Raw genomic sequence first — 17,875 nt, forward strand, 5'->3', positions numbered from 1 at the left:
TACAGTCACAACAGGTCAGATGTGTGTGTATTGTCTCTGGAGCTGCTAGCAGCCTGTGTGGACCGTGTCACATGTACTGCCAAACTACAGCCATATCACACTTTTTCACTAAAAGCATGATAAAGAAAAAGTAGCTCTTTCAAGATGAAACTGCGTTTCTTTGTGATAAAGTCATATTTGGAAGAAAAACATCTCTTAAGCTTCCTTTTGTTCAGATAAATTAGCCCTGCCATATCAGACCATTAGATTTAGTTTACGAATTTGAACACTGCAATAGATTTTTCTTGTGTAGATCTATGATGACATCAGTACAAAACCAGGGCCTTCAAAATACAGTTGAACACTGCAATTCCTAACACCGTTTATCGGAAATTATCTCTATTTCGAATTATTTTTCGGGCCCGATTTCACTTCTTCTTTGTTTAACTAAACTTTTAAACTTTAATCCGAAATCGCTATTCCGAAGTAAAAATTACTGTCCCAATTTGGTATTTCACACCTATTTATGAATTCTTATTTCGACCCCAATCATGTCATAGTTTTTCACACTATACTTTGAATGCACTCGGGCATCGGTTGGAGATGACCATTAGCGCTTGTTAAAGAATAAGATTGAGCACGTGTATGTTACAAACATCGTTGTCAGAAAATGAGCGATTCATTTGGGTGATATAGTGTGTATGTAATTGCTGGTTAACATGCTCGAAAATGTCTATCTCATCAGATTCGATTGCCGCATTGCTCAATCGACCGGCTACCGAACAATCCGTGCTATGTTACGAATGCATACATGTGCTGTCATCTTGTTTTAAATCTTGTAATAAATATTTGTGTATTTTAAAAAAAAGTATAATAACGAATCATTTGTCATTTATTAAACAGTAAATCAACATTTATTTTTGTATACAAAAGATCACTAAAACGGAATGTATCGTATTGGTAACGTGTAACCGACATTGCAATCTGCACGACTTAGTATTTCATGTCATTTATAATTTGTGAATGGTGTCATTTTCTGAATATGGCTATTCCGAAGTAATTTTTTTGGTCCCTACAATTTCGGAATAGCGGTGTTCAACTGTATATGTTTTTCCAAAACAGATATTGACTTTCAGCGGTTAGAATTGTTTCTAATATACTGAGAACTTTTCCTCTGCAGGCATGGCATGACCTGAAGCATACAGGGTTACTTCCCTTCCTCACAGAGAACATTGACAACATGGCAGAACTCCTCAGGTATGTGAGCTATAATTACAAGTAGGGTAATTTCCCTTCCTCACCGAGGACAATGACAGCATTTCAGAACGACTGGGTATAAGACGATAGGGGGTATTAGACGCAGGCAAAAAAATCGTTGAAAAATCTGAGAAAAAACTTTAAATCTAAGTTTTGGGTTAAAGGACCCATAGAAAATATGTCAAAATCGTCTGCCAATCTTGGCCACCGATGTTTGTTGACAGTGATGAAAAAAAAATTCGTGAAAATGGCGATGGTTATCTTTAAAACCATACAAAGATAATGCAAAATATGTTTCATTTTTATTCGTTTCATGTTAGGATAGGCACTGAAAATTACTTAGTGTGATAATTTGTTTCTGGATGGCACTGAAATGTACCTTTTATGACTATTTGTAAGATTTCTTTCTGACAGTATATCGTAAACGATAACCTGTCGAGAATGAATAGGGAAGTTACTGTATGCAAAAACTTGATATTGTACGGGCTTGTTCTCAAAATGTCAATACCTACATGGAAGAACATGGAAAAGTGTGAAAAATCATGACCATTAATGCATCAGTTTGTTGTATTGGTGTGTTAAACAGATCTAAAGGCATTGCGAATATTTCACACCTTATCGTACAACTGACAAAAATATTTTGACAGTGCCCAACTTTGCTATTTTATATGCATGTTTAATTATTAACCAGGTTTTCAACGAAAAACCGGGTTGTTAGAATAAGGTTGTCGTTGGGCGGGCGGGCGGGCGGGCGTCAAACATTGGTTTCTGTTCAATAACTTTAGTTAGCATTGACCCATATTGATGAAACTTGGTGTGTAGGTAGCTTATGTACAGAGCTAGCTTGGGATTGCTTTTGAGGGGGGTGGGGCTAAGGTCAAGGTCGCCTGTTACTAAAAATAGAAAAATGGTTTCTGCCCAATAACTTTAGTTAGCATTGATAGATATTGACGAAACTTGGTGTGTAAGTTGCTTATGTGAAGAGCTAGCTTGGGATTGCTTTTGAGTAGGGAGGGGCTAAGGTCAAGGTCACTGTTACTTAAAATAGGAAAATGGTTTCTGCCCAATAACTTTAGTTAGCATTGACCGATATTGATGAAACTTGGTGTGCAAGTTGCTTTTGTGAAGAGCTAGCTTGGGATTGCTTTTGAGTGGGGAGGGGCTAAGGTCAAGGTCACTATTACTTAAAATAGAAAAATGGTCAAGGTCACTGTTACTTAAAATAGAAAAATGGTTTCTGCCCAATAACTTTAGTTAGCATTGACCCATATTGATGAAACTTGGTGTGTAGGTAGCTTATGTACAGAGCTAGCTTGGGATTGCTTTTGAGGGGGGTGGGGCTAAGGTCAAGGTCGCCTGTTACTAAAAATAGAAAAATGGTTTCTGCCCAATAACTTTAGTTAGCATTGATAGATATTGACGAAACTTGGTGTGTAAGTTGCTTATGTGAAGAGCTAGCTTGGGATTGCTTTTGAGTAGGGAGGGGCTAAGGTCAAGGTCACTGTTACTTAAAATAGGAAAATGGTTTCTGCCCAATAACTTTAGTTAGCATTGACCGATATTGATGAAACTTGGTGTGCAAGTTGCTTTTGTGAAGAGCTAGCTTGGGATTGCTTTTGAGTGGGGAGGGGCTAAGGTCAAGGTCACTATTACTTAAAATAGAAAAATGGTCAAGGTCACTGTTACTTAAAATAGAAAAATGGTTTCTGCCCAATAACTTTAGTTAGCATTGACCCATATTGATGAAACTTGGTGTGTAGGTAGCTTATGTACAGAGCTAGCTTGGGATTGCTTTTGAGGGGGGTGGGGCTAAGGTCAAGGTCGCCTGTTACTAAAAATAGAAAAATGGTTTCTGCCCAATAACTTTAGTTAGGATTGACAGATATTGATGAAACTTGGTGTGTATGTAGCATGTGAAGAGCTAGCTTGGGATTGCTTTTAAGTGGGGAGGGGCTACGGTCAATGTCACTGTTACTTGAAATAGAAAAATGTTTTTTGCCAAATAACTTTTGTTAGCATTGATAGATATTGATTGAACTTGGTGTGTGGGTAGCTTATGTAAAGAGCTAGCTTGGGATTGCTTTTGAGGGGGTTGGGGATAAGGTCAAGGTCACTGTTACTAAAAATTTAAAAATGGTGTCTGCCCAATAACTTTAGTTAGCATTGATAGATATTTATAAAACTTGGTGTGTAGGTAGCTTATGTACAGAGCTAGCTTGGGATTGCTTTTGAGGGGGGTGGAGCTAAGGTCATGGTCACTGTTACTAAAAATAGAAAAATGGTTTCTGCCCAATAACTTTAGTTAGGATTGATAGATATTGACATTTTGTGTGTAGGTACTAGTAGCTTATGTGAAGAGCAAGCTTCGAATTTCTTTTGAGGTGGTTGGGGTCAAGGTCACTGTTACTAAAAATAGAAAAATGGTTTCTGCCCAATAACTTTAGTTAGCATTGATAGATATTGATGAAACTTAGAGTGAAGATAGCTTATGTGAAGAGCTAGCTTGGGAGGTGGGGTCAAGGTCACTATTCCTAAAAATAGAAAAATGTTTTTCTGCCTAACAACGTAGTTAGAATTGATGGATAGTGATGAATCTTAGTGTGAATATAGCTTATATGAAGCTGCAGATTGAACTTGCTCATACAACGAATTAATTGGCTATAATTTCTGATTGCCCATAACAAAAACCTGGTTTCGTCGCATTGCGGCGCTTCTAGTTGTTTTATTCAAATTAATATTGAATAATTTTAATAATTTAAATTGTACAATATTTTTTTTAAAATTATAAACATCTTGCGATATACCGTATCCCGATCTTCAACTGCTGTTTTAACCCGTATTTACTCAATCGATATGACGCGAGTAACTTCCCTTTCTACATAAATCTAAACAAACTCTCAGCCTGAAATCAACCTCAGAAAAAAGTTCAAAAGCTTGTTACTGGGTATTATACGCAGGCATTTTTTACATCGAAATCTGAGGGGAAAAAATGCGTCTAATAACCAGTCATTTACAGTACTTAGGTATGTGAGCTCTTAATATACATGGGGCTACCTCCCTTCCTCACTGAGACCAGTGACAACATGTCAGAACTACTCAGGTATGTGAGCTCTTAATATATACAGGGTGACCTCCTTTTCTCATTGAGGAAAATGACAACATGTCTGAACTACTCAAGTATGTGAGCTCTTATTACAAACAGGGTTACTTCCCTTCCTCACAGGGACCATTGACAACATGTCAGAATTCCTCAGGTATGTGAGCTCTTAATATACACAGGGTGACCTCCCTTCATCACAGAGATCATTGACATCTTCTGACATATGTGAGTTCTAACTATTGATAAAATACTTTAAAAGACACTATTAAAAGGGGTCATCTTATCAATAAGTGTAAAGTAAGATTTTTTTGGTGTAATGCAACATGTTTTAAAACAAATGCACTAAGATATGAAGTCCTTATATGAGCTCTCTTCTAGATTCATTACTACCATTTTGAACCATTTGGCGTTTAGTTTGGATAGACTAAATACATGTGTTTTGTGTAACATGCAAAATATGACAGGCACATAGCCTCGAGGGATAACTTTGTTTGCTAAATTCCCATACATTTGTTTCTGTTTCAGTGGTAAGGGTGTGAGTCGGGGCCTGTACGGCAGTCTGCTGGCTGGATCTGAGGTTCCCCATGGCAACTTTCTTTTGACAGAGGCCCTGTTAGACTTTATATCGGAGCTTGTACTGGTGAGTCATTGCTCTCTGATAAACTTACACTTATTGCTGACAGGATTGCTAGGTCCTTTCATAAGGGATTGAAATCGAATAAAAAAAAGTATCAATGATAAGAAATAATTGGATGATACAGATGAAGAAAAACAGTCAACAAAATGTGTTGCTGATTGATAATCATGAGTTAAAGTAATTGACATTTGGGCAATCAGAAATATCAAATTTGCTTTGAAAATTACTACAAGGTAGGCAAGGAGGACCTATTCACTCCTTGGTGCTTACTGTATTGTACATGTATATTTCTTGCCCCTGTACAAGGTAGGCCGGGATGACCAGCTATTGACTCCTTGATACTTACTGTATTGTACATGTATATTTCCTGCCCCTGTATAAGGTAGGCCGGGAGGACCAGCTATTGACTCCTTGATACTTACTGTATAGTACATGTATATTTCTTGCCCCTGTACAAGGAAGGCCAGGAGGACCAGCTATTACCCCCATGATACGTTCTGTATTGTACATGTATATTTCCAGCTTCTGTACAAGGTTGGCGGGGAGGACCAGCTTTTCCCACCATGATACTCCCTGTATTGTATATGTATATTTCCAGCCCCTGTATAAGGTAGGCCGAGAGGACCAGCTGCAGGCATGTATGGTCTATATTCTTCGGGAGGTGTTCCCCGCATTCCAGAAATGGCGCTACCTTGGCAACACCAGGAAAGAAATCATAGGTCAGAATGAGGCATAGTGGTTGTGATCATGATTGATGATTGTGCTTGTTTTATTCTGGATCTTGTTCTGTTTAATAAACACACTTAATTAATTAAGGTACATAATGGATTATGAATACTACCAATTTTCAATGTTTTACACATTGCTATTAAACCAACTATGGCAAAACTTAAATAACAGATGCCTAATTTTGTTGTGCATTTGAATATGCTGAATTGTTTTCAGGACAAAAGTGCCTGGGTATTGCCCACAAGATCCTGAACCTACAACTGTCAAAGGAGAAGAAGAATGCATCCAGGTAGGCGCCTTTCTTGAACCTTATCTTCTTTATTCGATGCCTCATGTTATACTACGATAGTAAAGTTCTGTAGTAAAGATGGCTACCATGCAACAAATATTGCTTTCAACATAAATGTATAGCATTAAAACCCTTATTACTTGTTTTAGGCCCCACATCCAGCAGCTATGTGTATACAGCCTGTTGTTTACGGAAGCAGGGAAATCCCTTCTTGAAATCATAGCTACAGGGGTAGAGACAGTTGAAATACTCCTGGCTCAACAGTCAAGGTTTGTACATGGATGTCAGTCATGATGGTACAGTTTAAAAATGAATATACAATGGGTTTTGGTATGTCTCTCACAGTCTGAAGCTTTTTATACCCCCCAAAACAAAGTTTGGGGGGGTACACTGGAATCGGGTTGTCCGTCTGTCTGTCCGTCCGTTTTTTTTTTGTCCGGGATTCATCTTTGTCGTTATTGAACAAATCTTTTTCAAACTTTCAGATATTAATGGCCATGATGTAAACTTGCGCCTCTGTGAAATTGGTACGGGTCACATGACCCTGACCAGAGTTATCTCCCCTTGATGTGTTAAAGTAGGCAAAATAAGCCCTGTCCGGGATTCATCTTTGTTATTATTCAACAAATCTTTTTCAAACTTTCAGAAATTAATGGCCATGATGTAAACTTGCGCCTCTGTGAAATTGGTACAGGTCACATGACCCTGACTGGAGTTATCTCCCCTTGATGTGTTAAAGTAGGCAAAATAAGCCCTGTCCGGGATTCATCTTTGTTATTATTCAACAAATCTTTATCAAACTTTCAGAAATTAATGGCCATGTTGTAAACTTTCGCCTCTGTGAATTTGGTACAGGTCACATGACCCTGACTGGAGTTATCTCCCCTTGATGTGTTAAAGTAGGCAAAATAAGCCCTGTCCGGGATTCATCTTTGTTATTATTCAACAAATCTTTATCAAACTTTCAGAAATTAATGGCCATGTTGTAAACTTTCGCCTCTGTGAATTTGGTACAGGTCACATGACCCTGACTGGAGTTATCTCCCCTTGTAGGCAAAATTAGCTTTGTCCGGCCTAACTCCAGGGCAAACAACCTAGACATGGAGGGGTGGGGGGTATTCGTTAGCCTATGGCTTACAGTTCTAGTTCAATTTACATCTTGAAATGGATATGAATAGCTTGAGAAGTCAAGGACGTATATAATAAATCTTTCAGCCAATCAGAGGGCAGTGGAGATGACCTGGTACAGCTGATACAGATGGCGTTCTCTGTGATGAATCGTCTGCTCCTGCTGAGGTCACATGAGCAACTCTCCCCAGTGGAGGTAGCTTTGTCTTCCCAGCCTGCTGGGTACCAGAACCAGCATATTGTGGCTGTCATTGCAGGTAAGCGGGCTACCAATGTTTACATGTTGTATGTATTGACTGTCAGCTCCAAACTCCTCCCAGTGGTTCCTTCCCCTTGCCATACAGTAATCACTGCCACCATGCTTATGAAGTGAGGATGATCTAAATTACAGTGTTCGAAATTCGCGTAAGCCTGATAGCCCGAGGCTACCAAATTTCAGCTATGCTACCGATTTTCCATAGAAACTAGCCCGACCAAGCTGATTTTCCATAGAAACTAGCCCGACCAAGCTACCGTTTCCATATGTGATTTAAAAAAACGTGTCAATTACACAACGCGTAACGCATCGTGTTTTTATACACAGAGCCTTATTATTTAAGAATGCGTCCTTCAAGGCGACTTGATCGACAAAGTGCTTTGACAGCGGCGAAGTCAGATTCGCCGAAATTTACGATGATAAAAAACTAATTACTCTGCGATTCAGGGCTCAAGCCATGTGCTGAATGTTTGTTTGTTTAATCAATGAACACAAAATTAATTAACGCCCGAAGTGACAAGTAATTATCGATCAGTTTTAACCAGTAGCTGTGTCTGTTAGCAGCAGTCAAACTCTATGACGTCAATAACTTGGCTCCGCCCATTATGTAAATTAACGGTTAACGTCGGCAGTTTTAGACAACTACGATGGCAATGAAAATCAACAATGCTAAAGTAGCAATATGAACATTGATATTTTATTTATTTCGTTTAAATATATTTTATTTATTAGCTAAAATAAAAAGAAAGATATTTAAGCTTTTTATGCGGACAGATAATAATCATTTTACAAAAGTTAAATGCGCAGGAAGCAGGTCCCCGTTTACTTCCTGACAAATTTAATCAAAGTGAACAGAGAACTATTGGACAAAATTAACTCGTTGCCAGTGTACAGTGCAGTAAGGTTCTATTTTACAACTTTGAATTGCTTTGCCATTTATTTTAAAGAACAATTCTAGGAATACTGGCAATATAAACATCGGAACATTTTGTTGTAACTTTCGAAACTTGAAAGTGAAACTGAAAGTTGAAAAGGGAAACATGTCATTGCACAATCGCTGGTGGATATCGGATTTGACAAGGATGCATTGAATAACAAAACTTATAGTACATGCATAATTCTTTCCTTTAAATAAATGATATGTTCAGAAAATATTTCTCTCTTTTGATTACCTTTTTGAAAACTTTAGTTACTAACCTTTTGATGACTATACTATTATACGTTATGAACATAATTTATTATTGACCCATTGTTCAGATTAGGGGAACATTTATTGAAACTGTATGAGCGTGCTTAATAAGATGATCAGAACCATTGCAGAATCGTATTCAAACTTCCAAAAATTATTTCGAACGTGTAATACTTTATAGTGTTTTAAGTTTGGGCTAGTGAAATTGGGTTCGGGCTAGTAAAATTTCCTATCTGGTAGCCCGAATGGGCTAGTGGATTCCAATCCGAATTTTGTACACTGAAATGTGAAATCATTAAAAAAATTGACTGATATAACTAAAATCCGGCTATTTGCGTGTACAAACTGTACAGTGATCTTATCTTCTGGTCCAGGGAGATCATTGTGTAGGATATTAAATTTATAATTAAAATGCAGGTTAAGTTACTACTAGAAATAGACACTGGAGTACTTGTTAATAAAAACAACAACCTTTTTTTTTACATCCTGTTTGAGTATTAATATTGGAGGTGTTCCTTAATATTGTAGAGTACATTTATCACCGGACGAGTCCCAAGTTGGCAAGACTGGCCACTCTTTTCCTGCGTCGTCTGGCGGTGGTTCTACCAATGTCCATACTGGCCTGTCTGGGTAGCCAAGCTGAGGCTCTAAGGGATATATTCCTCATGAGACTACAACTTGCTACTGAGGTAAATATCATTGTTTTGAGATTGATTAACATCAAATTTTTCTGTGATTTGCTAAGACTTTGTTAAAGAAATAAGATCAGAAAGAACTATTTGTTTTCATACAAAATTTAAATTCTGCAAAGTTTTTAAGCTTACCAGAAAATTGATGTTTAATATCAATATTTGTGTGTTATGAAGATGTTTGTTCTGTTTATGTGTACATCTGACCATATTGATATGCCCCAGCATATGTACGGTTGTGTTAGAAAAATATGCACTTACCTTAATTCTTTGTATAATATGTATTGTTGTTGTTATCGGTCAATGGAAAATCACAAAAGAAACTAGCAACGCCCCGACATTCCAGGCGCGCCAGCCTTGTTTGAATTTTGCCACCGCCGAGTGAGCAATCATTCCACAGGGATAGAAGTTATTACAAATGCTACACAAAGCTATCTACATTTAATTTATTCAGATTTCATTGCTCACAAACCTGATAAACTTGGGTAAAGACACAGAAAATCAGACGTGAATATCCATGTGTTCATGTAGAGAAGATTGTTTATTTACTTTTTCAATAGTTCACGATCTATGACGAAGCCATCTTGGATTGGCTGTCAGCCAATATTTTTGGGTCATTTGACCCAAAAATATGGGTCGTTTTCGGTCGGGTCATTTTCGGTCAGGTCATATGACCATGATCTTCGGTCATTTGACCATGTGAGTATATAAGGCGGGGTTTTCCAGAATCGTGAAGAGACGTAACTTGGACATAGCTTGAAGCACATCCCGTACGATTCGCCCTCGGGCATTTCGTCCATTTTGGCATTTGGTTTTGACATTTAACTGGAAGTAGAAAACGATAACAAATGAACGATTTTTATTATTTGTCTCCTTGATAAAATCCAAAAAGAATTATATAGGAAATTCGCGGAAAATTAATGTTTAAAGGACTTATAAAATTCAACACGATGATATAGCGTTTTCCTGTGTCTACCCAGCGATTGCATACTGTACCTTTTCTTCTTTTGATGTTTAAATGATGATTTATTCCGCTGGTGTACTGCTTTCCAATGTTTATTAAACTTGTAAACATCGATTTGAGTTGTCTTCCCGGTGAACTAGTTTTTGACACGCAATGGTTAGACTACATACAATTTAACTGCCATTGAGAGGTTACGCTACCAGTACCTGAGGGGCAGTCACGAGGGGAACACTTCAAATACTTGGTCACCCTAAAAGGGACAGTTGATAGCGTCGACGGACCACGGGGCTAGGTCGTAACAATATGTAGTTACAGAGCTCTTCCTGAAATTAAAAATAAATGAATTGTAACTGTATATTAAAACTGATATAATTATTCGGACCGTTTCTTTTTTGCCAGGATCTAAGTCTGAAGACCGGAATCCTGCAGCTCCTGTCAGTATGTGTTGATACGCAGCCTGGGCTTATAGAGCTCTTCCTCAATGTCCAGCCATCATCTCAGACTGATGCTAACAAGGTTGGTGATCAACATTCTTCATCTCTATTGAAAGATAAGATATTGAAAGGATTGCCAGCAGCTTTGTTAGTTTAGTTTACAATTAAAACAAGGTTATTAAGTAATGTTTTAAAAAAACTTTACCTGATTTATTTTTGCATAAATGGCGAATATTATACCCCCACTAGTAAAATACAGATATTTATAACAATGTTTTTTTAAACCATTTTATGAAAAGGGCCAGGGTCTTCCCAATTGGGAAAAATGCATCATTTTGACTCAAATTGAGAATTGCAGTTTCACCTAAAAACAGACAAGAATGTTTTGAAATTAGACAGAAAAGATTAAAGAATGTTATTTAGGAATATTTTTTGGAATACTGTGAAATCATTTATATTCGTTGGCATGAAATTTCGTGGTTGGCCGAACATTTACAATTTCGTGGGTACTTGAATTCGTGGTTTTTCATTTTTGAAAAAAAAAAATCGAAACTGCTATCATCCTAGATTATCTCCACACGCTGGCCCGTGATTTCCGTCTTCTACGTCACTCAGTTTATGACACTCGCTTAAGTGTCAGACATGCCAATTAGTGCATATACCCATGTCAATTATTGATTTAATTGGAAATTAAGGTCATAAAAGAAGATGTACCCTGATCATAGGTACGGATAGGTGAAGCCATTGAATGCCAATTAAGAATTTTGCAAACTGTGAAAACACCGAAAGGTCCGTATATTTGAGTAAGCAATCCCAAAAGATATCTGATGTTTACAAATTCAATCACTTTTGAATGCTATCTTATTTCATATCAAATCATTTCAATGTTTATTCACATGTTTTTGTTAAATAAGTATAATGAACACGTTGTTTTGTACATTGTCACAGTGGGTGCTCAGTAGCCTCCAATGTAATCGATTAATTATTTGATTAAAGAAAAAAATCGAAAACCGACACTCATCACTCACATCTTGTAAACCTGGCACGTTTAGGCACGTGCTTCTGTCATTTGGTTCATAAAAACATATTTAAATGATTTGGTTTATTATTTGTTAAAGGCAGATATATAATAATAACAAAACAATGATATGCAGTGAGACGGATATTTATGCTGTATACTGCGGCCTCTGGTACGAATAAACTAGAGTATGTACATAACATGGCAATTGAAAAGGTGATTAAAGGGTCTTTATTTCGTGGGATCTTGAATTCGTGGATCACCTAACCCACGAAAACCACGAACATTAATGCCCCACGAACATTAATGATTTCACAGTACACCAATTTGCCATACAAAAACAGCTAAATAAACAACAACACAATAAAAGGAATTGGGAATTTGATTTTCACTTTCAGGGAAAAGAGAATGTGTTCTAGCATTTGAAATGGGGCCAAACTTAAGCCCCAAATAGTTTGTCCCCAAATTTGTCAGAAAAAAATTTGTACTAGTTTTAATGACACACAAAAATATGTTGATGCTTATTTTTTTACCCCCTGTAGGATGGACAGGTGAGCTGCATCCAGACTGTGTTGGAGTTGATGGATGTTGGGCGCCAGGAGACCTATAGGTGCCCCCCAGACCTGCTGGCTGCATGTACCAGCTTCATACAGGCTTTGTGGCAGGGTGGACGGGAGACGGCTATGGAGGCGCTACGGGCAAAGTGAGAACCATGTTTGGATATATTTATAAATGCCTCCCAGTTTGTTTGGTCACAAGTTCCAGCTATCCATGTTCTGTGGCAGACCATATGGAAGACAATATTTTTTATAGATGTACACATTTTATCATTTTGACTATGATATATAATGATATACAGATTATAGTCATTGTAAATATTTCCTAAGTGAATTCAGTTCATAATTACACTGTCAAAAAGAAGACTAGTTCAAAATGTCTCAAATTTCAGGCCCAACTTCTGGCCAAGCCTGTGTTCCTGTCTGCTCAAGGACCTACCTGATGTCACCCAGGACAAAATGTTGGTCCACAGAATGAAAACTGTCGCCTACACACTCAGACTTCTGGCGCATGAAATATACTCTGTCACCAGGTAATGCATTGATTTTGGATTGATACAAGTTTATGTCATGTATGAAAAATAATGTGATCAGTGGAAAAATGAAGGAAACCTAAATGCAGATTATATTTCCTGATGATATTGGTCATCTTTTAAAGTAATTTCACAAATGGATACATCTCTTAGTGAATGAAAGTTCTGTCACTGTTATGCAGAATATCAAATACTAAAATCCAGATATCTGGAACACTATTGAATGAGGATAAAAATGATAAGATATTATTTATCATTTCACATTGTTTTTTATGTGCTTTAAGTGTCAGACTTGATGACAACTTGAAGAAAGTGTTCAAAGAGCTGGCTGAGAAAGGCAGATTGAAATACTGGTCCACTGTAAGTAGCACATCACAATAGGACAAGCATTATACAGTTTGTTCATGATGTAAAGTTCTTTATGGATTAGAGTGTCGCTCCATCTTGTAACTCATCAGAGGTTGTTTGTCACCGGTGGTCAAAGTAAACCACTTGATTTTACAACCATTTGCCTTTAATTTTTTTGCCAAAATGAACTCCTTAGTTTCCTCTTAATTGATGGTAATGTAAAGAAAATGTCTGAAATATGCATGCATATAAATTTGTATAAAAACTGGATTAAAAATTTGATACCATGTATATCTATATCCATAACATGTTTAGGAAGTTTAACAAATAAAGAACTTTTTCTTTTTAACAAGAATTTCATGACATTATTTTCTTAAAAAAATGTTTACACTTAATTACTTCAATAAAGTTTGTACATCAGTTCAGATTTAAAATCACACAAAAATGTCCTGTTTTTTAAGTTATCCCTACCTTTTTCAGTACATCAGTATTCAGGTAAGATCGCAGGACTCAGTCATGCCCCATGACCTTTCACTGGAGGGGACAGATCTGTCTGATAACCCAACGTTTCTCCTCCTCCGAGCTTGGAAGGACTTCTGGGTTGTTATTGCAAAAATACAGGTGAGACTGTGCTTCGTGTGGGTTATGTCATGTGTGGAAAAGTGTATGTGTCAGCTGATGGAACATACTTGATTGAACCCTTGTGAAACACTACTGTCTCCTACATAAAACATACTTGATTTGACCCTTATGTAACACTACTGTCTCCCACATGTAACATACTTGATTGAACCCTTGTGAAACACTACTATCTCCTACATGTAACATACTTGATTGAACCCTTGTGTAACACTACTGTCTCCTACATGTAATATACTTGATTGAACCCTTGTGAAACACTACTGTCTCCTACATGTAACATACTTGATTTGACCCTTGTGAAACACTACTGTCTCCTACATGTAACATACTTGATTTGACCCTTATGTAACACTACTGTCTCCCACATGTAACATACTTGATTTGACCCTTATGTAACACTACTGTCTCCCACATGTAACATACTTGATTTGACCCTTATGTAACACTACTGTCTCCTGCATGTAACATACTTGATTTGACCCTTGTGAAACACTACTGTCTCCTACATGTAACATACTTGATTTGACCCTTATGTAACACTACTGTCTCCTACATGTAACATACTTGATTTGACCCTTATGTAACACTACTGTCTCCTACATGTAACATACTTGATTTGACCCTTGTGAAACACTACTGTCTCCCACATGTAACATACTTGATTTGACCCTTATGTAACACTACTGTCTCCCACATGTAACATACTTGATTTGACTCTTATGTAACACTACTGTCTCCCACATGTAACATACTTGATTTGACCCTTATGTAACACTACTGTCTCCTGCATGTAACATACTTGATTTGACCCTTATGTAACACTACTGTCTCCTGCATGTAACATACTTGATTTGACCCTTATGTAACACTACTGTCTCCTGCATGTAACATACTTGATTTGACCCTTATGTAACACTACTGTCTCCTACATGTAACATACTTGATTTGACCCTTATGTAACACTACTGTCTCCTACATGTAACATACTTGATTTGACCCTTATGTAACACTACTGTCTCCTGCATGTAACATACTTGATTGAACCCTTGTGAAACACTACTGTCTCCTACATGTAACATACTTGATTTGACCCTTATGTAACACTACTGTCTCCTACATGTGACATACTTGATTTGACCCTTATGTAACACTACTGTCTCCCACATGTAACATACTTGATTTGACCCTTATGTAACACTACTGTCTCCTGCATGTAACATACTTGATTTGACCCTTATGTAACACTACTGTCTCCTACATGTAACATACTTGAATTGACCCTTGTGAAACACTACTGTCTCCCACATGTAACATACTTGATTTGACCCTTATGTAACACTACTGTCTCCTGCATGTAACATACTTGATTTGACCCTTGTGAAACACTACTGTCTCCTACATGTAACATACTTGATTTGACCCTTGTGAAACACTACTGTCTCCTACATGTAACATACTTGATTTGACCCTTATGTAACACTACTGTCTCCTACATGTAACATACTTGATTTGACCCTTATGTAACACTACTGTCTCCTACATGTAACATACTTGATTTGACCCTTGTGAAACACTACTGTCTCCTACATGTAACTTGACCCTTATGTAACACTACTGTCTCCTACATGTAACATACTTGATTTGACCCTTATGTAACACTACTGTCTCCTACATGTAACATACTTGATTTGACCCTTATGTAACACTACTGTCTCCCACATGTAACATACTTGATTTGACCCTTATGTAACACTACTGTCTCCTGCATGTAACATACTTGATTTGACCCTTGTGAAACACTACTGTCTCCTACATGTAACATACTTGATTTGACCCTTATGTAACACTACTGTCTCCTACATGTAACATACTTGATTTGACCCTTGTGAAACACTACTGTCTCCTACATGTAACATACTTGATTTGACCCTTGTGAAACACTACTGTCTCCTACATGTAACATACTTGATTTGACCCTTGTGAAACACTACTGTCTCCTACATGTAACATACTTGATTTGACCCTTATGTAACACTACTGTCTCCTACATGTAACATACTTGATTTGACCCTTATGTAACACTACTGTCTCCCACATGTAACATACTTGATTTGACTCTTATGTAACACTACTGTCTCCCACATGTAACATACTTGATTTGACCCTTGTGAAACACTACTGTCTCCCACATGTAACATACTTGATTTGACTCTTATGTAACACTACTGTCTCCCACATGTAACATACTTGATTTGACCCTTGTGAAACACTACTGTCTCCCACATGTAACATACTTGATTTGACCCTTATGTAACACTACTGTCTCCTACATGTAACATACTTGATTTGACTCTTATGTAACACTACTGTCTCCCACATGTAACATACTTGATTTGACCCTTATGTAACACTACTGTCTCCCACATGTAACATACTTGATTTGACCCTTGTGAAACACTACTGTCTCCTACATGTAACATACTTGATTCGACCCTTATGTAACACTACTGTCTCCTACATGTAACATACTTGATTTGACCCTTATGTAACACTACTGTCTCCTGCATGTAACATACTTGATTTGACCCTTGTGAAACACTACTGTCTCCTACATGTAACATACTTGATTTGACCCTTGTGAAACACTACTGTCTCCTGCATGTAACATACTTGATTTGACCCTTTTGTAACACTACTGTCTCCTACATGTAACATACTTGATTTGACCCTTATGTAACACTACTGTCTCCTGCATGTAACATACTTGATTTGACCCTTGTGAAACACTACTGTCTCCTGCATGTAACATACTTGATTTGACCCTTGTGAAACACTACTGTCTCCTGCATGTAACATACTTGATTTGACCCTTATGTAACACTTCTGTCTCCTGCATGTAACATACTTGATTTGACCCTTGTGAAACACTACTGTCTCCTACATGTAACATACTTGATTTGACCCTTATGTAACACTACTGTCTCCTACATGTAACATACTTGATTTGACCCTTATGTAACACTACTGTCTCCTACATGTAACATACTTGATTTGACCCTTGTGAAACACTACTGTCTCCTACATGTAACATACTTGATTGAACCCTTGTGAAACACTACTGTCTCCTACATGTAACATACTTGATTTGACCCTTGTGAAACACTACTGTCTCCTGCATGTAACATACTTGATTTGACCATTATGTAACACTACTGTCTCCTACATGTAACATACTTGATTTGACCCTTGTGAAACACTACTGTCTCCTACATGTAACATACTTGATTGAACCCTTGTGAAACACTACTGTCTCCTACATGTAACATACTTGATTTGACCCTTGTGAAACACTACTGTCTCCTACATGTAACATACTTGATTTGACCCTTGTGAAACACTACTGTCTCCTACATGTAACATACTTGATTGAACCCTTGTGAAACACTACTGTCTCCCACATGTAACATACTTGATTTGACCCTTGTGAAACACTACTGTCTCCTACATGTAACATACTTGATTTGACCCTTGTGAAACACTACTGTCTCCTACATGTAACATACTTGATTTGACCCTTGTGAAACACTACTGTCTCCTACATGTAACATACTTGATTTGACCCTTATGTAACACTACTGTCTCCTACATGTAACATACTTGATTTGACCCTAATTTAAAACAACTGTCTCCCACAGGTGACGGAGCTGAAGCTTGAGGAAGAGCTGAAGGAGGTCATCGTGGAAGACCTGTTACAGTCTGTATATGCCCAGGTATAGTACATGAGGTGATTGTGGAAGACCTGTTACAGTCTGTATATGCATAGCTATGGTACATGAGGTGATCGTGGAAGACCTGTTACAGTCTGTATATGCACAGGTATGGTACATGAGGTGATCGTGGAAGACCTGTTACAGTCTGTATATGCACAGGTATAGTACATGAGGTGATCGTGGAAGACCTGTTACAGTCTGTATATGCACAGGTATGGTACATGAGGTGATTGTGGAAGACCTGTTACAGTCTGTAAATGCACAGGTATAGTACATGAGGTGATCGTGGAAGACCTGTTACAGTCTGTATATGCATAGGTATAGTACATGAGGTGATCGTGGAAGACCTGTTACAG

General features: G+C 37.6%; 1 protein-coding gene across 1 annotated transcript in view; it reads left to right on the plus strand.

Moving 5' to 3' along the window:
• Positions 1-17,875, plus strand: part of LOC128224248 (nucleoporin NUP188-like) — a 61,045-nt gene that overhangs the window by 24,334 nt on the left and 18,836 nt on the right. Inside the window, 13 exon segments of the mRNA XM_052934048.1 lie at positions 1,160-1,236; positions 4,862-4,976; positions 5,572-5,692; positions 5,919-5,991; positions 6,141-6,260; positions 7,207-7,376; positions 9,093-9,253; positions 10,617-10,733; positions 12,212-12,372; positions 12,619-12,759; positions 13,044-13,119; positions 13,588-13,728; positions 17,445-17,519. Coding sequence (XP_052790008.1) covers positions 1,160-1,236; positions 4,862-4,976; positions 5,572-5,692; positions 5,919-5,991; positions 6,141-6,260; positions 7,207-7,376; positions 9,093-9,253; positions 10,617-10,733; positions 12,212-12,372; positions 12,619-12,759; positions 13,044-13,119; positions 13,588-13,728; positions 17,445-17,519 — 1,548 coding nt within the window.

This window comes from Mya arenaria, chromosome 17, assembly GCF_026914265.1.
Source record: "Mya arenaria isolate MELC-2E11 chromosome 17, ASM2691426v1".
NCBI lineage: Eukaryota > Metazoa > Mollusca > Bivalvia > Myida > Myidae > Mya > Mya arenaria.